This window comes from Cygnus atratus, chromosome 5 (assembly GCF_013377495.2).
Source record: "Cygnus atratus isolate AKBS03 ecotype Queensland, Australia chromosome 5, CAtr_DNAZoo_HiC_assembly, whole genome shotgun sequence".
In the NCBI taxonomy this organism is placed as follows: domain Eukaryota; kingdom Metazoa; phylum Chordata; class Aves; order Anseriformes; family Anatidae; genus Cygnus; species Cygnus atratus.
The window spans coordinates 37,826,288-37,848,828 of record NC_066366.1 but is presented as its reverse complement, the minus strand read 5'-3'; the positions used below and the strand labels follow the sequence as shown (position 1 = coordinate 37,848,828).

Below are 22,541 nucleotides of genomic sequence, written 5' to 3'. Positions count from 1 at the left end.
TACAAAACAGGACATCTGATAGTAGTGCAGACAAAGTCTGTCATATATAGCCGATATTCATATTGGCTTTCCAGTTGGCTTCTTTGCCCAGCCGGTAATAAAGCGGTGCTGCAAGGGACAAGTGGCTATGAGGAAGTAATCAAGGCACCAGGCTCTCTGCAACTGTCTTTACTGCCTCGGATTTTATTGACATTGCCTCCTGCAGCAGGAACAGCGCAAGGCACAGGTGGGCAAACATCGACTTAGGCTGCAGAGCACTAAGGAGTGGAAGTGAACTTTGCTCCCTTGCTGGCATATTGCATCAGAAACACCTGTCCCTCGTCCACATCCCACTATTTGGTGTGGGGCCAAGGGGCCTCAGAGCTGATACCTCGACAAGAGTAACAGAGCAAAGAAGCCAAATGGTTTCAGGAGTTTTGCACGGTCCCTTTTCTCTCCCTAAGTGTGCCTGTGGTTATGGTTAAGGAGCAGGAGAAAGCATTGATGTATCAGTTTTTCTCTTCTTGATTTGAGGCAACATCATTCCCAGGGAGCTCAGCTTATTCTGGGCAGCTGAGAAGCCTCGGCAAGCAGAGAAATGTGAATTGATTTGCCTGGCCAAAGGGTTTCTAGCGCACAGGGATGCTGTGCAGAAGAGAATCAGAGAAGGTGGTGGCTGCCCTGACACAGAGGGAGCAAAGCATCCTTCAGCAGGCTGGAAATCTGCTGCTCAGATCCAGACCTTCAGCTACAGAAGGAACTACACATCCAGTGAAAGATGTGACAGACCGATGGACTTGGGATCAAAATGGTGTGTTTGTGAAGTTCTGAATGCAGCACTGGCTCTTTAAGTCAAAAACATCCACATATTCCTTCCCTGGAACAAAACGTCTTTGTCCCTGTGCATGAAACATGTTATGGTTCAAATTCCTGCAGAGCCACTAGAAAAAGCAAAGTGCATGAGTCTGACAGCGTGGGCCTGCCTGCAATGTGATCGTTAATCATGCTGGATATTAATAACAGCATCTCTTCTTGGTTGGAACATTTGATTTTTTTCATAAATAAACACCGTGAGTGGTTATAAATATTGATTGCTGCCAATAATAGTAAGACATTTTAGATATTGTCTTGCGACTAGGCTATCAACCATGCTGAGGACCAGACTAATAAAAAAAAAAAAAAAAGGTATATTGAACACAACTAGCTAGGAAATACAGCTTGTGTTTAGATGCCTAAGAGAGGGCTGAAGCTCTGGGGAGGCGTGCTGAAAATCTGTGCTTGGGTGTCTGCATTTCCAGAGATGCTGACGAGAGTAAATCTCCAGATAAAAATGTTCTCAATCTCCCAGTCACAGGAGAAAAGAAATATTGGATGTTTCCTCTTTTACTGAATAACTTATGAGTGGATGTTAAAGCACGAGACCAGTGGTGACTGAGCTTTATTTCCCCCCACACACACTAATTGAGTATTATTGAGCAATACCTTCCTCATGCCTCAGTTTCCATATCTGGAAAATAAAAGAAATACTTCCCTCTACATCAAAAGTCTTGTGAGAAATGATGGTAAATGCTCTGAAACCTTCATTGCTTAGGAGTGCTCAAAATTAAGTAGGTATCACTGTTCTTCCTACTGAGGGATAATGGCCATTTGTGAGAAAACAAAATTATGCTGAAGTGAATGGTAGCTAAAAGTTTGAATTACAGCTATGAAGCTTGGTAAATCCCGATGCCCACCATGAGGCTGCTCTGGACCACGGTTTGGGGAGAGCTCTGTAAACCTGATGAGCACAGGTTTCCTCTTGGCCCTGTGCTGGTGCTACCACGGCGTTGTGGGCAAACCATGCCCAAAGCCACGCTCTCATTTAGCCAGCATTAACCAAATTGAATATTCACTCCGAAAGGAGCAGCAGGATTGGCACATCAGATCCCATACATCTCGCTGTAGGTGATGTTGCTTTTACTCACTGATAAGCTCTTCCCTAAGTGTATCCTAACCACCTGCCTGTCGCAGGGCAGAGAAAGGGGCAGGAGGAGGGGAACAGGGGATCCGTTTTCATACTGGGAGGAGAATATCCACTTGTGGGCTGCCTGCAAGGACAAGGTGGTGCACAGAAGTGGAAGGCAGGGATCACCCGTCCCCACTGGTTATGCAGGAAGATGGAGACGGTGCCAAAAATCGCATTACTTTACTAATGCTGCATCTCTCTCCCACATGGCAAAATTCCCCCTAGGCCTCTACCTCATAAAAACCAACCAACCAACCAACCAAAAAACCATGAACACAACAAAACAAACCCAGCAGGCAGCAGAGGAATGGGCTGAAGAATTTATTTGTCTGTTATTTGGATGCTTTTTAGCAAGCATCCTTAGCTATTATTTGCAGAGGCACAGGACAACTTTCTGGCTCCTTGAAGGAGCACGGTGCGAGGGCTGGTGCTGTGTCCCCCTCACACCCCCCATCTGCACCTGCTTCTTCTGCAGGGTAGGATTTATCCCTGCAGAAACCCCAGATTTGCAAGCTGTGGGGACAGCAAAGCTCCTGTGCCAGAACCTGGCCTTCGTTCCTGGCAGTCAGGATGGGGGCTCAGCATCCTGCCAGTGCCATCCAGCCCGGTGCAGGATTGGTGCCTGCGGTACAAACGAGGCCTCCCATGCTCGCATGGAAAGATTCCCAGCCCCCAGTGATTACAAAGGGTGCCTGGCAGAACAGGAGTCTGTTTGTCTGCCTTGCTCTGCACAAACAGTTGCTTCTGTAAATACGTCTCACATGAGCAATTAGCCCCGACAGTGACGAGGTCCCATCTCTGCCGAGCGGTTCGAGGAAGCTGCTCTTTTGCTGGCACTGAAGATGAGCTCAAACAGCCGACTGTCCCCAGCCTGCCACCCTCCTGGGGAGACCATAGGTCTGCAAAATGTCCCCTTTCTGCTCCAGAGCTCGGTGCCTCAGTGTGACATGTGTGATGTGATCGTTCTCAACGCAGCCCCCAGGTGATGATAAGGCAGCGCTGAGCATGGGGCTGCTCAGGGAAGGGGCACACATGGCTCTTCAGCTCCTGTGACACCCTGGGGGCAGGGAGAAGTTATTTTAAGGCCACAGGAAAGATTATGCTGTGAAATTGAAGCTGGCTCCCACCGTGCTTGGAAAGCACCCAGACCGGCTCAGCAGCCACGCGTATCACTGACTAAATGCAATTGTAATGATTTCTCCTTGCCCTCCTCCCCAGCCTTCCTCATCTTGCTGGCATTTTTCTCCTCTCTCATCTTGCGCAATTAAAACCCAAAGCCAACCCAGGAAAAGCAGTAATCAGTTATTATCTGTGCATATTTGCAATGCCAGGTAAAGACCTCAGCTGGACGGCAGTGCCAGGCTCTAGCCATTGCAAACCACAGCCTGCCTCAAAGAGAATTATTAATTCAAAACCCTGGGACATGCTGGCCCCATGTCTGGAGGGGAGATGTCAGACGTGATGAGAGCATTGCGAGCAGCGTGCCCTGATGCACAACCCTCCTCTCCTTGTACTGTATGCCGTGCTAAAAACAAAAAGGGAAGAAGCAGGGAGAGGTGGCTGGGAGCTCACCCGAAATGGGAGCTCTCTAGGACTGCCTGAGCACATCCTGCATCCCACATCGCTGAGAAAGGGAGCTTTTGCTAACGCAGCTGCTCTTTCATTTCTGCCCGGCTTGATCTCGGTTCCTCTTTTCTAAATCTTTCCAGTAGCAAACACACCTGTTTTGGGGAAAATGAGGCCGAAATGCTCCTAAACTACTATCACTTGCTCCTATACTGGTATTACTGGAGTCCAGCTGCAAAAATACACCCTGTCTTGCAAGACTGGTGCAAAATCCACTAAAAACAGTGACACGGGTGCTTGGTAACATCATTGGCAACAACAGAAAAACCACATTTGTTTTACTATGCTAGAAAAATCTCTTCGCTTGGTCTTTTTTGGAAGTGGGCGAGATGGAGCAAGAAGAGAGCACGGTCCCTGGTGCAAACCTGTGCTCCTCAGGGCTTGGCTTCCACAGAAGACTCAATGGCACCATCTGATGGCCATCAGAACAGCAGGAGCCCTTCCTGCTGCCACGGGAGGAAGATTTCTGCCAGGGTGGCTCTCAAGCAATAGCACGGTTTCTGGCTGGGGCAGATGGGGTGGTGGGCCTGACAGAGGGAAGTTCAGGCTTTGGGAGGGGTGAGGAGGGTTTGGTGTTTGGAAGGTGGCAGTGTGAGGCCCTCTTCATGCAGGTGGTTTTGTCCTGGGCCAAGACTGGCAGGGATTCATTTGGTAAGTCACATTTCATTGATTTTTCTATGTATAGGAAGTGTTGATTTCTCCAGCAAATGCAGTACATGAAGGTCGGGTTTATTTCATGTCTAGTTTGTAGCATCAGCAATGGAAGGTGACCTGTCCTCTTCCTCCTTTGACTCAGAGCTGTGAGGGCAATAAGTGCCAGGAGTCAGCTAAATTCTGGCCCCCGCACGCAATAATGTGCTAATGTGCATGAAATGCAGGCGGGTAGGATGACAGCAAGACCTCTTTGTCCAGGGCAAGTTCCTCAGATGTAATGGGATCCAGTGGTGCCATGAGAGAATTGCCACCTAGAGCAGATGCCACGGGTCATTGCCTTAGGGCTATCATTTGTACGTGTGAGATCGGCTGAAATAAGTCCTTGGAGTTTATCTTCACAGGGGTACAGAAATCCACCTGTTGGTCCTTCTAGAAGATCAAGCGTCTGCTCCTGCATCCCATCTGCAAACCAGAGCCATGGGAGCAATTTTTAAACGAAAAACTCTGGTTTTGAGCATGGAGATTTCCTCTGTCCACTCCGCAGGCTGTTGTCTACAAGTCCACCCCAAAAATGAGAGACTTCCCCATGCGAGCCCAAACCTGCCTCCAGGGAGAAACCACAGCTGTGATTCAAGGAGCAGTGTGAAGGTGACTGGTGCCAGGTACGAAGTTTTCTCCCTCGTGGACAGTCACCCCTTCCTGGGAGGTTTTCTCCCTTGTGGGCAGTTGCCCCTTCCCGTGATGCAAGCATCACAGCTCTCCTGCTCAGGGCACTGTGGGCTTCTTTGGCCGCCTGCTTCTTATTGTGGTTGTTGTCAAAGTCTGCTTCCTGGGTGGAGCTGATGAATGCAAGGGAGGGCTTGATCTCAGTCTGCTTCTGGCAGCTTGCAGAGCACTAATGTTTGCAAGGCTCATTAGTCATTTATGAAGCATACCCAGGCACCTGAAAGTCTTCCTGGGGATGCGGGGGGAGCGAGGTAGCCCATTTGGTAAGGGGCCGGGCTGCAAACTGTTTGTGTCATACCAAGGCAAGGAGCCCTGGCTCCTGGCTGCAGCTCTACCAGCCTCTTTTGACCGCCTTGCAGTTCCTCATGGTGTCACCTGGCTGCTTGTGCAAGGTGGACCTGAACAGATGGGAGAAGCAGCCTTTGGGGTGTGGAGTGGGGTTATTTACTCTGGCACAGTGCTGGCAGCATTCACAAAACTCCCGTGTGCAAGGCAAAAGTCCCCGCAAACAGGGCAAGGCTGGGCCCCTGTTTGTCCTCCAAGGGAGAGTACCCAGGTAGGATGAGAAGTACCAGCATCCCCTGCCCTGCTGCCTCCCCCTCACCTCAGAAGGGTTTCCCTTCAGAGGCAGTAGAATGCTGCTGAGTTGACCATTACCATAAGCGAGTGCTGCCTGGCAGATGAGCTGGCTTATCTGTGAGCGCCGCCAGGTGAGTTTGCACAGGGACGCTGCTGTCACCTGCTTCCCGGCTGGCACAAGACATGCCAGCACCTCTGCAAGCTTGGGAGAGGGAGGACAGAGAAGAGGCCTTGGGCACATTGCCTTCACAAAGTCCGTGCCGTGGATGTGCAGAGACCACACGGGGCTGGGTCCCGTGCAGGGCACCAGGGGTCCTCCACCCGTAACCCCCTGGGAAGGGAGAGATTGCACCTTCCTTTGAGTTTGTGAAATGCCCACTGTGGCTTTTCCCAGCACACGGACAGCCAAAGCACAGAGGCCAGGCTTAGCCCCCATCCTTCTCACTGCAGTCCTGGCCCCCAGCTCCAAGCTCACCCTGGAAGCACATTCCTGGAGGCCACGAAGGAGAGGCAGAGCAGGGAGAGGCAAAGAGCTTTCCTGAAACTGCAGCCCTGGGGGGGGCCATGCAAGAGGCAGGGATCGATACCGTGCTTCCGAGAGCCTCCAGACTCCTGGATCAGCGATAATAGAGGAGTGAGCTCATTGCTAAGAGCTTTGGTGGGTGCAAGAGCCAAGGGCAGGCAGTCTGGGCAGGAGGAAGACTTGATGCTGTCTCTGCATCTGTCAGCAGGTCTGCCTGGCGCAGCCCTGGGAGGTGGCGAGGCGGAGCGCAGGGCCAGAAGGATCCTTTTTCCTCACTTCTCAGCACATGGAGCAATTTTCTAGTGAGGAGGGGGATCAAGGCTTGGTCTTTGGCCAGGTGCTGTCAGACACGCAGCTGAGCAGCTGTCAGGGGTGGAGCAGGTGAAAGCACAGAGGTTACGTGAGCCAGATGACTCCTTGCAGTTCCCTGGGTTATCTTGCTGGCTGCCTCCCTTTCAATCCACTCTGATATAAAATCATAAAATCAGTTAGGTTGGAAAAGACCTTCGAGATCACCAAGTCCAACCATCAGCCTGACCTGATGAGTTCCAGGACTAAACCATGTCCCTTAGGGCCACATTCATGCCTCTTAAATAACTCTGTCTCTTAAATAGCTGTTAAAACACCCCATTAAATAACCAGAAGGAGGAGATTTCCCATGCCATAAGATGTTATTCTGCTACCTAAGAGATCTCAGTGCTGATTCCTGGCTGCCTGGCTTTGGAGGGGTGCAAGGCACTGGGGGAAGCAGCTTTTCCCTCCCCTCACAGCACCCAGGGCTGAACCCACTGTTCCCTGGGCTCACACCGCAGCAAGAGGCAGTGCTTTGACTTTGTGATGTACATGAAGCTGAAGCCAAGCCTTGAAGCCAGGTCTGTGGGTGCTGAAGGCTGCAGCATTATGGGTCACACCATAAATGATGGGCTGAGCCAGGGAGGACTGCTGAGCTCCTGGTGCTTGGATCTGGAAAGCAACGGGGACCCTCCACCCCATGGGGACCATGAAGGGGACAGGCTGGGACGCATGCACAGTGAGACACTGAGCAGCGCTCCTGGAGGATCTGAAATGAGGGTGAACTTCCTTTCCCATCACCTGGTGTTGCACAGACAAAATTTTGGTGGTTTAACGAACCCTGAGAGCTGTCAGGAGCTGCCACTAGAGGCTGCTCGCAGGCTGGTCCCTGCCAGGGCTGCGGGGCTCTGCAGGGTGAGAACACAGCTCCTGGCACGGCTGGGACCCCGCTCGGGGCCCAGCTTTGAGGCAGGTGCTGGGGAAAACTGTCCCGGAGGGCTCTGGGGTCCTGCTTCCCTCTGTCCCATGTCCCCAGCTGCTGGGCTTGGTGCTGCAGAGCTGAGGACACCGGGGCACAAGCCCCCAGCTCTCCCGTGCAGGGCTTTGTGGGGTGGCTAGCTCATTTTGGATGGATGGATGGATGGATGGATGGGTGGATGGGTGGATGGATGGATGGATGGAGAAGCTCTCCCCACATTAGCAGCGCAGGATCAGGCTCTTAGCATCTGTGTAGAGGGCAGGGCGGTGAGGAGAGGTACCCCATCCTAAATCCAGCCAGACTGCTTGCAGAGACCCACCCGGCCCAGGGATGCTGGGGACCACAAACTCCACCCAACAGGGCTGCATGGAGCCATAAGACTGTAGCTGGGGCAGATCTTAGCACTTCTCTCTCACCTGTGAATTAAAGCAGCCTCTTTCTTCACCACCCTGTGCCACCACCTCCCTGCCATCAGCCCATGGGGGCCACAAAGTCCTCACCCAGTCCGGTTCACCCCTTTTATTGCCTGGCCTTTGGTGCACCTTCCTCTGTTGCTGCCTGTTCCCGTGCGGGTGGGTCTGTTTGCATGAGATGGGTGTGCATGAGTGTGCATGCCGGTGCCTGTTTTCTCAGTGAGGTAATCCTCCAAAGCGAAGTGACCCGGGGAGATAATGTCAGCCTATTACGCATGCCGAGGAGCCAGTGCGTGCAGTAGGTCCTGCCCCGACAGTGGAATGGGGGAAGAGCGATGCAGTGAAGCAATAGGGTAGGGAGAGGGCTAGAGCCTGGAGGAGAGAAAAAAAAAAAAATGGAGACCATGGGGGTGAAACAGCGGCAGGAGAAGAAAATGATGGCCATCACGTCACGGCAGGCGCACGCCAGCCGGGCAGTATGCAGCTCTGTTCCCAGCACAGCTGGCTGTGACTCAGAGAGCGCCTCGAGGGAGCAAACCAGATGGGGAAGATGGTGTCTTTTTCGGTTCTGGTCACTGGAGCCACTTTTTGAAGTGGAGGAGGCCTGTTGTAATTCGCCAAGGTGTTCTGCAGACGCAACAGCATCCCCTGGACAGTGAGGCGGAGAGGAGGGAGGGTTGCAGTTAGCGGGGGCTGTGGCAGGATGGGAACATCCAAGGGTCTGGCTGGATTTGGGCACGGCCAGCTCCATGCCAGCATTCAGCACGGATGCCCCAAAATGTGATTTTTGGGAGGCATTTTCTCTTGCCCACACAGCTTCCCCCTGACAGGCCACTGAGCAGGAGCAACACCGTGGGGCCGTCAGCGTGGGAACATGATAAATGGGGGTTGCAGCGTTTGGGATCGGGGCAAACATATTTAGCGGTAAATCCATGGCAGGGTAATGACCTCTCTTTGCAGAAGACAGCTTGATTAAAAAGAAATAAATAAAGCATCTTTAAAGGAGAGGCGAGCGAGAGACACAAACCCCATCCTTGGGGCGATGCAGACGGATGAGTAATGGGGCCCTTTGAGTAAGTGCCTGCCTGGCCAGCTCTGAGTCACTGAGCAAACAGCACCAGCCTGGAGCCAGCAGCAGGGCTATTCTTAGCCACTCGCCTGTCAGGAGCTGCTGCTGAGGGAGAAGAGGCAGGTTAGGGGGTGTTAGTGGAAGGAGGAGGGGTGAAACCATTTGCTTTCCAGCTAAAAAGCACCCAGGGCCAGCCTGCTTGCTTGTTTACGGCAACCCAGCCCGGAGATGGCAAATGCGGGGATGAGGATGCTGCCACGCTCTGATGGAGTTTCTCAAGGGAAATAAAGCACCCGGGGCTCTGATAGCTCCTCGGTCACACACATTGCCCAGAGGGACCTGCAGGTTGGCAGGGCACAGCTGAAGGGGGAGAAGAATGCCTGGTGGGTGCCCATCGCGCCTCCCACCCCGCTGCAGGTCGGGTCCCGGGGCCGGTGGGCAGCACGACTGAGCGGTGTCCCCCCCCTGCTCCCCAGAGCATCCCCCTGCCACCCGCCCAGCTCCCTGGTCCCAGGCTGAGCCTCCCCAAAGCGACCTTCTCAGGGCACTCTGCCATCCCTGCCGCAGCCAGAGTTGCATCAGCGGTGGAGACGCGGTGGAGGGCGCAACCCGCTGCCAGGTGCCGCCGAGACCCAGGCTCGGCTGCACTTGGGCTCCTGCTAAATAAAGGCCATCCAGTCATACTGGCTCGAGCTGCTGGCTCAGCCCAGAAGCCTGGAAAACTAAATGACATCATCTGGGTACCGCTGACAGACGGTATTTCCACTCAGACACCGAGCGCAGGGCTCTCAGCCAAAGAGAAGAGCGTGGCTGGGGAGCAAAATGAAGGCGTTGAAAAACATCTCCAGTTTTGGGGTGCCCCCTGTTACTGCAGAGCCACTAGCGAAAGGGGCATCCCCTCCTTTCTCTCATGCCACCTGTGTCCATAAAATGGCCCCTCCAAATGGTAGGGACATCCCTCGTGCCGGGGTGCCTTCTGCTTGGTATGTGGTGGGAAGCAGCTTGCACCCCTCTCCCGGTCAGGCTGGTGTTCCCCAGGATGCTGGCCCAAGCTGCCTGTGTCTGCAGTCCACCTCAATGCTGTCCCCAAGCTTGTCTTGCCTCCTCTCCCCCTTTCTGCCCGCAAGTCACCCTCGTAGGGTGATGCCCATCACTTGGGTGCCTACCTCCACTCTTACCTGGGGATCCCCAACCAAACCCAAGCCCTCTGCACCCAGGAGGGACCCCGGCAGCGTCTCAGCTCTGCCAGGGTTAAAACCAGGCAGCGGTGCGTCATGAATGTTATCTGCATCTGCTGCCGCTGAGAGCAGGGTGTCTCACCACCTCGTGCCATGGCACTGTGGAGGAGAGGAAGGCAAGCAGCCATACGAAGCATCCCTCTGGCATCCCACAGGAGAGGACCTGCAAGGGGACCAGGACCCTTTGACAGGACGGGATTAGGGGCCGGGACTTCCCCCAGGCACACTGCCTTCTTGTGTGGCCTCTGGCAAATAGTCTGCCGTCTTTGCTCCAGGTTTCCTATTTGCAAAAACTGGGCTGAGTGTGATCCTCCTCTGATTTGCAGAGCAATCTGGGACTGGTAGAGCCGATCCTCATCTGCAGGGGTACATGGGAAAGGAAAAATCAAGCCCAACAACAATAATTACTTTTCTCCTTCCCATGGGTGTTGTAAGGATTAGCTCATGTTTAGCAAAACTTGCTCTAAGTGCTAAGCATTATTAATGTCTTGGATTGCTGCAGGAGCAAATGTGGCTTTCCAGGGAGTGACGTTTTTTTTCCCCTTTGCTGGCATGGGGCTGCAAGGGAATCATCGCAGCCCAAGGTAAGTGTCATTCTTCTGCTGCTGGGGCAGTGTCTGCAGCGCAAGAGCAGTCCTCACGTCTGAGGTCCTGAGTCCTCCCAGGAGATGAAAACGCCTTGTGGTTCAGCCCCAGCAAACACCCTGTTAACCCCAGCACTATGGGAAGGGCTAGGGGGTCCGCTGCACCCTCTGCTGCCACACTGGGGACATCCCAGCCGCAGGGACCTTTGTGGACAGCACTGGCTTTGGGTGACCCCTTCTGCCCATGCTGACTCAGCCATGCCCCCGCAGTGGGTGGCCGCAGCCCCGGGTGGGACGCAGCGAAGGTACAGGCAGCGCTGGCTGGCGAGCTTTCAAAGAGGCCACAAGCTAAATAAATAGACGGCAGCCCTATTTCAGTGGCTGCTATATTTAGTGCAAGGAACATTTATTTATAGGCTTGGCAGCCACTCCGAGTCAATAAAAGCCCGAGAGCTGGAAAAAGGACGTTCCTGGGTTTCTTGTTGCAGTAATGGTTTGTGCCGTGCAAACCGCAAGGAGGGGCAGGGGGAGGAAAGTGCTCAGCGGCTGCAGCGGGGTGAGGGGAGTGGGTTCGTAGGAGGCAAGGGGATCTAGCTGGGGTGCAGCCTCGGCATCTGCTGGGGGATGAGTATCCCCTCTGTGCTCAATAATAATAATCGTGTGGCTCAATGAGTGCTGCAGCTTTCTGGAGCCAGCGCTGTGGGGAGCCTGCTCACGGCTTTGCCTCCCTCCAACGTAAACTCCTGGCAGGGGATGCGAGGAAACGCTCTTGCGAGCCTCTGCTGAAACCGTGCCACCAGCATGGTGGGAGCCACGGACCATTATACACCCTCAGCCTGGTTGTTCGCCTGTCTGTGGGTCCACAAATGCCCCAATTAGTTTTTATCCCCCTGCTCGCTCAGCCGTGACGCTTATTTCTGCTTCGAATTAATCCAGCTCCAGCCATGGGGCCCTATAAATACGTGTGGGTCTGGCTGTGTGTCCAGCTCTCCACCGGGTCTGGTGGATGCAGCCAAAAATCTCTTGCCCTCCCCAAAACAAGACCCTCCAACCCCATCCCAAAAAGCCCCCCCACAAACCAAGGCCGACACCAGCTGTTAAAACACCTATTTGGGTATTTATTACAACACGCTGTTCCAAAATACAAAAAGAAAGGAAAAGAAAGAGAGGGTAGAAAAGCCCTGCTGCTAGCAGCTGCTGGAAATAAATAAAATGAAGAGGGGGCAGGGGCCGGGTGTCTCTCTGGGTCCGAGGGGGCAGAACGGAGCCACCTTTGGTCACACCAACAGTGACGGAGGGAACGTGGTGTGGCTGGTGGCCAGAGCATCTCTTCCCTGCTCAGGACCCCTGCAGTGGATGCAGACCCCGTCCCCATGCTGTGCTCTCTGGGGAAGGGCCCGATCCTGCAGGGATGCTGGCGGGAGCTAAGCCTGAGGGGCACCTTCCCGCTCCCTCCCCGTCCGCCCCGAGCGCGGGTGAGGTAGGAACGGTGATGCCGGAGTGGGACCCCAGGGGTTCCCCATGGGATCCGGAGAGTGGGGCGAGACCTGAGCTCTGGCATGGTCTTGGAGCAGCCCCAGGAATGAGTCCAGCACGGGGTGATGGGAAGGAGCCCAGCCCATGACGAGGCGAAGTCGCGACGGAGGCAGCAGACGGTGTCTGGGCTCCTGGGGAAGGGCAGCGTTAAGCCCCTGGGACTAGGCTGACCCTCCCGGGGTGCGTGGTGCAGGGCGTGTTTCACACCATGGTGCAGATGGGGTTCCTCTTCCTTTCCCCTCATGTCTCCTCCTGGCACAATATTCCCCTTCCAGTCACCCCAAAATCTCTGAGCTGTGTAAGGATGGGGACAAAAAAACAAGGACTGGGCTCTGCCTGCTTGTGGCACCCTGGTTTATCAGTCCCAGGTGGAGGGAGGCCACTTGAGACAGAAAAACCCAGGGCACCTTGCTGGGACAGAGCACCAGGGCTGAGCATGGCCTTGGAAACCCTCTGACCCACACCCCGCACCCCTCCGGGTGAAGCTGCAGCCTTGAGGTGCAGCCAGAGAAGAAGGCGAGAGGACCACGAGCTGGAGGGAGCTGCCTCGGTGAGCTGGATGCTTCTCGAAGCTAACACTTGAACCGTTTCACCGTGTAACTCCCCGTCCTTGGTGCCGGTGGGTTCCTGCCCCTTCCAGACAGGCAGCAGAGTGAGGGAGAGGAGCCGCGGGAGGGAAGGGAAAAGTTAAGAGAATGGGTCTGCCCTGGGTTTGGGTGTCTGTATACCCTTGGGACGCATCCTGCTCCAAACCCTCCAACAAGGGTCTGTCGGGGCAGCGTTTGCCTCCTCTGGCTCGGGAGCAGAGAGAAGGTGTGATGGGGCCTTGCGTTTATTCACAACAGAGAAACAAGGAGCAACATACAAAGAGTAAGAAGCAAAAAAGTACAGAATCATAACCGTAATAATCATAATAATAATCATAAATACTCAAATCTATCATTCATAGATTGCAATGACAACACTGATAGCTTATTATCATTAGTATTAAGAGTGGTAGGGGGAACAGGACAGTGGGAGGGGGTTCTGTGGGGCACAGTCTCCTAAGGGGCAGACGTAACGGGGATGAAGGTCCAAAGTAAAAAAGAGAAGGGCTGGGAAGGCAGCAGGGGCTGGGGACGCTGCTGCCGAGGCTAGGGACGAGCCTGCTCCAACCCAAGCCTCTGGCTCGGTGTTGCCGACCTGGTCTCTGCCCTCCCTCCATCTGTGCTCAGCCTTCAAGCTGCGGGTGGGAAGGGTCCTGCCATGGGGCTCAGCCCCAGGGGAAGGCTGGGGCTGGAGGGAAGGGCGCCATGTCCCTCCTAGCCTAAAGGAAAGCTGAGGGTTGGTCTGGAGGGACCTTTCCTCTCCTCTGCCCTCCTGCCACCGCAAGGGCATCTACCCTCATCGGATTGGGGTGGAGCGCCTGTAAAAAGGCTTGGCCACAAGATGATGGGGCGGGCGACCAGCCCACATGTCCATCCTCACGGTAACTCTCTGGTTCATGGACAAAGTGGTCCACCAGGCAGAGCCTGATTTAAAAAAACATTGAAGTTAATTGCAAGCCCCTTGGTGACCCTCATGGCTTTGGGTCAGCACTGGCACTAGACGATCAGGCAGAGGTGCCCCTTCAAGGGGTGTTTTCTGGATGCAGCCTTAAAATATTGCACATGAGAGGGCTTCTGGCGCACACACCCAGCATCAAGGGGAAGAATGAATATGAAATACGTCAAAGGAAGGCTGCAGAGGTGGGTGGTGAATGTCTCCTGGCAGCTATGATCTATCTATGAGTCTTAAAAGGTTTCTCTGTGCTCTGGTTTCAGAGGAGAGAGCAGCCCACAGTGCCCAAAGCCTCAAACGCAGCTGAGGAGCATCCAGGGGCACTGCAGGGTGGAGATGACAAAACGTAAACCACATATCTGCTTCTTTGCAGACTTTTAGTGTCTCATCTACAGCACTCTCCCCTTCCTCCTTGACTTAGTCCAGCTGCTTTTTTGCTCCTGTAGCACACCACGTCTGCTAACGGGATGAGTTGCTGCTGCCTCCTGTCATCCTCCCACCTGGCCGTGCCAACCTGTCCTCCTTTTCCTATTAAATCACTTGAGAAGTCCCTTACTCCTCCCTTCACCAGCCAAAGCTCCACCTAACGGATTCCTGCCAACAATTTGTCTGACCTGAGCTGGTACCGACCCTCAAGGACCACGGGATGGGCAGGAACTGGGCGATGTGGAGCAGCAAGCAACAGCCCCACTGTGCTTGGGAAGAGGTGCCACCACCCAGGGCAGCAGGAGGTGATGGGCCGAGAATGACTTCGTCTACCTTTTGTGGCCAGGAGGGAGAAATTTTTCAAGTTCCAATGAGAACACAGCACAAATGACGGGCAGAAAGGGTAGATTGTAAATGAGGTTGATGAGGTTGTCGTCAGGATGAGGTTGGCAGAGCAGGCAACAACTAGCAGGGTGTGAGGGGCTGAAAACTGAGCAGGCGAAGGCTGAAAAGCCCTGGCGCTACATTTCCAGCATCGTCATTCTCTCAAGCCATCATTAACTTGTGGCCACACGGCCAGGAGGAGGAACGCTCTTTCTACCTGCTCCAAGGTTCAGGTCAGCAAGACTGAGCTGGTTTGAGGCGTTTGCTGGAGGCAATGGTGGATGGTGGTGTGCTCTCAAGGGAGCTCGGGGGACCAGGCGGGAGCACACAGGGGCTCCCCAGCACAGCCCCATTGAAAAAACAGGAAAAATAAAGCCAAGCCGAGGACAGCAAGGAGCCTCCAGGGAGGCTCACCTCAGCTGTGGACATGCACACAGAGGCAGAGGAGGTCGGGGAGCAGACAGCTGGGGCGAGCTGCCCCTCTGCACATCATCGCAGCCCCGTGCGCCTCTGGGCTGTGTTCACTTTTAAACCTGAGATTGCTTGTTTTTGTCATGTGTAGCTTGATCTAGAGAGAGAAATGAACAACGAAAGGAGGAATGAGGGGAAGGGAGAAAAAAAACTGTGCGGATGCAGAAAAGAAAAATTGCTCAAAGGATGACACAGGACACGGACACGCACGAACGGAGACCCCTGAGGTATTAGCTTTGCAAACTAGTGCGAGACAAGGGAGAAAGCAAAGACAGCCACAGGGAGAGATGTGCTTTGCAGCAGAGGCAGCTCAGTGCCTACAGCTCCAGAAAGCAGCTTCTCAGCAAGCCTGAAGTCGGGCTTTGGAGGGGCAAGGGCTTGGCTCCCCACGGGTATGGGCAGCTGGGAAGGGGGGAAGCACCCGCAAACACATTCCCCAAGAAAAACTCAGACCAGGAGTTTCAGGGCTGGGGACAGCAGGCAAAACACCCCCACCATGAAATCCCAACCATCAGTGACCTCCCCTCCTGATGTTGCGGTGGCATCAGATGCCTTCCCCTTCCCTGTGCATCCCCAGGGATGCCCAGTGCCCTTCCCTCCATTTCGGGTGACTCCCTCCTCTTCCTCTCCTGCCAGGAAGGGCAGCCCAGGGGAGGGAAGGGGGTGGCAGCTGGGATGGGGACGATGGCCGGGATGGGGACGATGGTCAGGATGGGAACAATGTCTGGGATGGGAACGATGGCCGGGATGGGGATGGGGAGAAGCAAACAGGGACTAAGGAGAGGGGAAGAAGCGGCAGCAGCTTCCAGAAAGGGACATTTTCTGGCTCAGTTTGTGTTACAAGAAGATTTTACGGCTTGCTTGTTCACTTGTTCATTTCTAGAAAAAGTGCTCGGAAGAGTTTTCTGTCCCCTTTTCGCTGCACCCGGAGGGAATGGGGGAAAATCTTTGTCGTCGACATGAGCTATAGAAGGAGCCACAGGCCTCAGATATTGCTTAGAAACTCGTATTTCAGATTTAAATACCATACACAGTAAAAATAGAGCTGAAAGTACCGCCCCACATTGTCTGCAAATCATTGCCAGAATGAAACAGCTTCAATAAATTAAAAACAAAACAAAAAAATTGAAATATTATTTACGTCTCAATAAAAATCGCAGTAAAACCATTTACCTTTTTTTTTTCTTTGTGTGTGTGTGTGTGTTTTCTTTATATTATATATAATATATATTTATATATGTATAGGGCTGCTCTAGTGCAGCATCTTTAGGATACTCAGCCAGAGAAACACGGGGGCGCATGCTTAGTGCACCAGGGTGCAGGGAGGGGGTGGCTGGGGTGCCCCTTCCCCACCTCGACGGAGCGGTGCTGTGCCCCGTCCCCATGGGACCATGTCCCCCCCCCAAGTCAGGAGCAGGCTCTGCTCACCCTCCCGACCCCAAATTGTAATTCCTGCCCCTTCCCTCTTGAATTTTACACCCCAAATTTGAGCACGGGGCTCTGAGGGCTGCTCTCCTGTCACCGCTCCATGTGCAAAAGCCCAGGGTGATGTCCCCAAGGGCTGGGGCAGGGGAGAGGGACCAGGATGGGCATGGGGGGGACACTAAGCATTCACCATGATGTTTCCTGACTGTGGATTCATTCCTCTTTGCTTTCGTTTTGGCATGTGCGCTCCCGAAAATGCACACACGGGTATAAATACTCCCCACCCGCCCTCCCCACATCTCTCCCCATCTTAAATATCCCCCCCCCACCCCCCGTTGCTCTCCAAGCACCCGTGATGGGTGTCAGGACACCTCAATGATCTCCATGCTGCCCGAAAAGCTTGACTGTTTGCCTATTTTGCCCAGCTCTTCCCGGGACCTGCCCTCAGACATGGTCTCCTCGAACTCCATCTGGCAGCTCCTCCTCTTGAACTGCTTCTCGGCGCCGGCCTCCTCGTGCCAGCTGTGCCTCCCGTCCCGTGCCTCTGCCCGCTGCTTGTCCCTCAGTCTGATCTCGCAGCCCCCCGGCACCCCGTTGCACCCGAACGGGGGATACGGGCTGGTGCCAGTGAACAACGTCCCACCGTTGGTGCTACCGCCACCACCACTGCCGCCACCACCGGCTGAGTCCGTGCCAAAGTACCAGCCTCCCTCGGAGGACGGGGTGCTGGGGGACTCCAGGTGGACACCCCCCCAGGAGCCATTGGAGGATGGCGGTGGGCCGGGAAGGCTGAGCCTCGGTGGCTGCTGGAGGCTGTCCTCTGTCCCAGGGCTCTTGCGGGCCGTGCCGACGTTGAGGCTGAGCCCGTGGGCCGGTGAGCCCGCCGCGTGCCGGTGTTTGCGCCGCTGCCTCACCTTGGCCTCCAGCAGGAGGTCGGGCCCGCTGGGCCGGTCGGGGCTGTCGGGCACCGGGGAGAACTGGCCGTTTGGCCCCGAGGGGCTGTCCAGCTTGCAGAGCTTGGGGGCCTCCCCGGTGCTGGGAGGGCCCGGGGGGTCCTGCCGCAGGCCGGGGGAGTAGGCAGATTTGATGTCCAGGGAGAAGGAGCGTTTCAGGCGGTTGGTGTCCTGGATGCGCTCCGAGGAGAGGTGCAAGCCGTTGAGTCCCTGCTGCAGCGCTGTGGGCGACAAGATCTTGGGAGGCCCACCTTGCCTCTCGGGGTCGCTGGGTGGGGATGCGGAGGTTGTGCTTCTTGGTGCCTCCTCGACCTTCTCTGAGGTAGACGGTGCGGGGTGCCTGCCGCCCTCAGACACCTCGGCTGGGTCCTGCAGGGTCTCTCCGTCGCCCCGGTCGCCCTGGGCTTTCAGGGCCTTGAGGAGCTTCAGGCTCCTCTCGTACTCCAGGAGCTGGCCCAGGAAGTTAAAGTTGGGTGAGATCGATGGGCGGCGGTCCTTAACGAACCTGCCAAGAGGTGCAGACAACCCTGGTTGGTGTTTGGTCCTTCAGTGGGTCACCCCTACCCTCTTGGTCTCTTTGGGGCATCATCCAGGACCTTCTACCAGACCCCCCGAAGAAAGGAGTTTTGGGGAACCTTTACCCCTTGGGCCTCGGGATGATCTAGCGTAAAGCTGGCACCGCTCAGACTCTGGGGGTTTTACTCCTTCCCACCTCATTTTACTGCTCCCAACCTTCCTCCGTGCATGCACTATGTGAAGGGAAGGTTTGGTTTGGTTTCACCAGGACACAGCCAAGGCAAGACAAAACTTCAGAGAGCTCCCACCCTCTTCTTCTGGGCTGAGATGGCTTTCCTTTCCTGGGCTGAAGCACACCAGCACAACCCCTCCCCATCCTCCAGGGAACGCTCACCTGTAAGCATCGTCTGACGACATACCCATGGTCTTCATGATGTAGGCGATGGCAATGGTGGCTGACCGGGAGATCCCTGCCAAGCAGTGCACAATCACCTGGCAGCTTGACACCTTGGCCTTGTCTGGAGCAAGGTAGAGGAAACAGAGAGAAAATTGTTGATGAGGTGAGCAAAATGGCTCTAGCCTCTCTTCCCAGCTCTTAACCCCCCGTGTGTGAAAGGACAAGGGTTGCTGGGGATAAGAGTGTGGAAGAGGCCAGAAGAAAAGCCCAGGTTTTGAGGGCCAACTGAAGGGTCTGTAAGCATTATAATGAAAGCTCACCAATGAATTCAATGGATTTGTCCAGCCAGGGAAGCAGCTTCTCACAGTAGTTGTCATTGACAGGAATGCGCATGAAGTGACTATCACAGATGAAGTCTGGCTTGGGACAGGAGTTGCTGGCGTTGAGGACGTAGCTTATCCCGTTCTGCGTCATCAGGTCCTGGTGAGAAAGAGAGGATTGAACAATTGGCTGAGTTCAGCTGCCACAGAGTGCTGCAGATCTGTTCCTCCACACACTCCCACATGTTACCCATTGAATATTTTTTCCCCATGTCTCCTGCTGCTTCTTGGCCTACGTGAAGCAGCATCAGCCCGTTGTTGCTACCTGGCTGATGCTCAGCACAGACTGGCTAAGAAGGATGTGCCCATTTAGATGACACGTTTGAAACTCAGTAGATCTTTACTTTGGCCCATTGGCATGACCAAAGAGCCTTGGAAGAGGGTCCTGGAGGGGAAAGCCCAAGCACCCCAGTATGAGAGAAAGAACCAATGAAAACTCTCACTGAAAGCTCAGAAAGTACCAGTTCAGAGAGAGAGGAGGCACCTCACCAGCGGAGTGGGGCGAGTTATCGGTGGCACCCTATGTTAAAAAATGTTGACCCGTATAGAAACATATTGGGAGTTCTCACAGGTTTGCTAGATGTTCACAGTTCTTCACTAGCTCATGCTGAATTCAGCTCAGAAGAGGCTCACATAAACCACTGACTTCAGGCTCTAGCCACCAATAACTCAGAACACACGCTCTTCTCTGGTTCACAGGAGGAACCAACTTTTCCCTCTTTCTGACTCTGGAGTGAACCCGGACCCATTTTCTGTGATTTTTCTGCTTCAACCACTCAATGGCCACCATCACTTCCCTTGTTTCTGACTCAATAAAATGCCATGGCACAGGCGAGATGTTAGATAATGAGGATCAGACAAAAAATTGCAAGGAGGGGGTGACCCACGGACCACCCCTCAGGGAACTGACTTGCGGGGTGCTGCATCCACACCAAACTCAGTTCCTTCCCTCCTGGGGCAAAGCCAGCTTTGCCTGTATGTGTTGCTGACAGAAAATTCATAGCTGTCCTCCCCCTTCCCATCAGATCACTTATCATCTGTATAACCAAGGGCAGGTTGCACATAAAAATGGGGAACATCTGTGCCAGCTGCCTGGCCTGCACTACTTCAGGGAAGACCCAGAACTAAACAGGAGGAGGACAGAAATATGGGGATAAAGGAGTCCTTCCACACGTCAGGGGAGTGCATGGAGCTGCCACCTGGGACCTCTGCCTTGCGACATGCTGGAGAGGAGAAGCGTCACCCATGTCACCATCTGCACTTGACCCTGGTCTGCTGCCTATTGACGGAGCATCTTCTGGCCACCTCACTGCCATGCTGGCAGAAAACACGGCTCCAAAAGATGAACAGAACCCTCTGAGGAGTTGGGGAGGAAAGGAAACCATCAATTTTCTTGCCTGACGTTGGCACCTCAGGACATTTCGGCTGTGGCTCTCTGGTGGCCAGTCCCTGCCCGCCCCAGCTCGCGGTGGTGCTGTCCCCAGCAGGCTCTGAAGAGCCCAAACTCAGCTCGATGGAGCCAGCCCAGTTCCCAGGCTCACATTCTTGGCATTTTTCTCTTTCATTTCCTTTGCTCCCTGTATATGATTTCTCTCTCCCTCCTTTCTCTTTCTACCCCCCTCCGTTGCCCCGGTCCCTCTCCCTGCTCCTGCCTGGGGTGAGGACGCCTGCCTGGCTCCCTCCTGCCTGCAGTAGGTGCCCAGTGGCATTTTAACTATGATTTCTCCTTTCTTCTCACTGTTACTATTTTCCCTCTAAACAAAATTCCTTCCCTGCCATGCCATCACGGCGCTGCCCTTCCAGCACTGTTAAAAGGGCAGCGTCCCTCTGTTCTTCTCTCTCCCCGTGGCCAAACGTTGCCCACTTTTGGGTCCCCGAACAGAGCCGTCTCCAAGACGTGTCCCCTCAGTGGGGCTGTACCTTGTTCAGGACATCCTTCTGGGAGCCCAGGTAGAGATGCGGCAGGATGCGCGTGGGGCCGACATTGGCCACGGGCAGGCACGGCTGGGAGATGCTCATCGGCAGGATGGCAGCGGGCTTCCCCTCGCAGAGCCCCGGGAAGCAGGACGAGAAGGTGGCAAAGCCTCCTGCAAAGAAAACAGGGACATTGAGCTCACAGCAGCCAGGCTGGGACCATCAGGACCTGCACCCAGAGGGCTGGGGGTGAAATGGTGATAATCCCCGACAATGAGAGCAGAGCTTTGCAGAGCAAAAAGCCAACAACCATCATTACCCTGGGAACTCCACCACTTTGATAGGCACTCCATTCCAATGCTTGGCCAACCTCTCCATGAAAAATTTCTTCTTCATGCCCCATTAAAACCTCCCCTGGTGCAACTTGAGGCTGTCTTGTACCACCTTCTGCTCTTCATGACTTCATCCAGACAAATGACAAAGACAGAAAGTCCTTGAGGACAATGAGGATCACTTTTGGATAGCAAAACCCACCGAGACAGGATGACTTGGTGAGCTTGTGCTGAGCAAGCCCAAGCCTGGGACTTCTGAGCAGACCACCACATGGGGACCTGCAGGCCATTGCACTCGAGCTGGGAACATCACCCTCACGCAATCTGGCAGCGACACTGCTCACAGATTTCCTGCCTTTCTAATGGCCAAATGCTGGCCTGCTTTGTACAGCGGTGCTAATTAGAAAAGGAAGCCTGAAAAACCGGAGAGGGGGACGTGGCGTAGGTTTTGCCAGAAGGGGAGAAATTTAATTTTTCTTGAACAGATTTCCTTGTCGTTTTTCATGGTCTGACCTTACTGAACGTGACAGCAAGCCTCACCCAATGTACTGCAACAAGCAGTGGGTGGCAGCTTGGTGCAATGGAGAGCACCTGGGTTGTATCAGCCCAGGCAGCCTCCCCAGAGGTTTTTCCTGTCATGCAGGTGAGTAGATGCAGCTGGACAGAGGCCACAGAAGACTTTGGGGTTTGACTGCCTTCAGCTGTTATAGGGACCTGGACACCTCCGTGAGATCCTTCTGAAAGTCCCAGCCTCAGGATCCAGCACCACAGGAATCCCTGCCCATCTCTGCAGCTGAACAAGACCTTTTAACAAGCCTTCACTAATGACCTTTCCATTCAGTCTCTCCCCTTGGAGACAGGGGAGCCTTGGCACACTCAGTTTACCTTCTCCAGGCCCTTGCAGCATTTCTGTTGACCCTCTTGGAGCACCTCCCTGGCTGCTGCTGTGGCGCCCAGGCTCAGGCAGGGTCTGGCCCTGCAGACAACCCACCCGCCACATTTGGGAGGTGAAGGTGATGGGGAGGCCAGAGCAGTGCATGAAATCATGCTCATGCCATCCTCCATCACAATCTCTTTGCATCTTGCAAGCCACAGCCTCCTCCAGGGGAGCAGCTCCTGTGTCAGCCTCAGGAGAAGATGTCCTCCAACTGACCTCTTCCTCCCTCGCTTACATCTTCCTGGTGGCTAACACCAGCCGCAACATCCAAACCTGGCCCAGCCAGCCGGCAAAGAGTTAAAGCACCTTATCATCTTCTCCAGCACTTCCTTTTCCCTGGCTCCCTCCGAAATGACATCACCTCTCAACTGGGGCATTAAATCAGAGCAAAGGAAGGAGGCCCAGCGCAGGTGCAGTGCAGCTCCGGTTACCGCTCACCCCTGTGCCGCGTCCCCGTGGCCGAGGAGCGTAAATCACCACCCCGCACACATTTGGGTGACACCCTCCGCTCGAGCTGCCACATGTGGAGCTGCTGGGGCAGACTGCAGGATGGGGAAGTGGGGACAGGAGGGTTTGCATGGTGGGGAAGGGGTCTAATGGGATGCACATTTGACTTGTGCACAACAACGTGGAGGGTTTGGAAAAGAAATCCAACATGCTCATGG

The 22,541-nt window shown here is 54.5% G+C and overlaps 1 protein-coding gene across 1 annotated transcript in view; it reads right to left on the bottom strand.

Moving 5' to 3' along the window:
- Window positions 1-16,683: 16,683 nt before the first annotated feature.
- Window positions 16,684-22,541, bottom strand: part of DUSP8 (dual specificity phosphatase 8) — a 35,508-nt gene continuing 29,650 nt past the window's right edge. The window contains exons 4-7 of the mRNA XM_035539919.1: window positions 20,614-20,780; window positions 18,634-18,793; window positions 18,311-18,434; window positions 16,684-17,905 (exon numbers count right to left, since the gene is read on the bottom strand). Of these exons, the coding sequence (XP_035395812.1) occupies window positions 16,810-17,905; window positions 18,311-18,434; window positions 18,634-18,793; window positions 20,614-20,780 (1,547 nt within the window). The 3' untranslated portion in view covers window positions 16,684-16,809. The remainder of the gene's footprint in view (window positions 17,906-18,310; window positions 18,435-18,633; window positions 18,794-20,613; window positions 20,781-22,541) is intronic.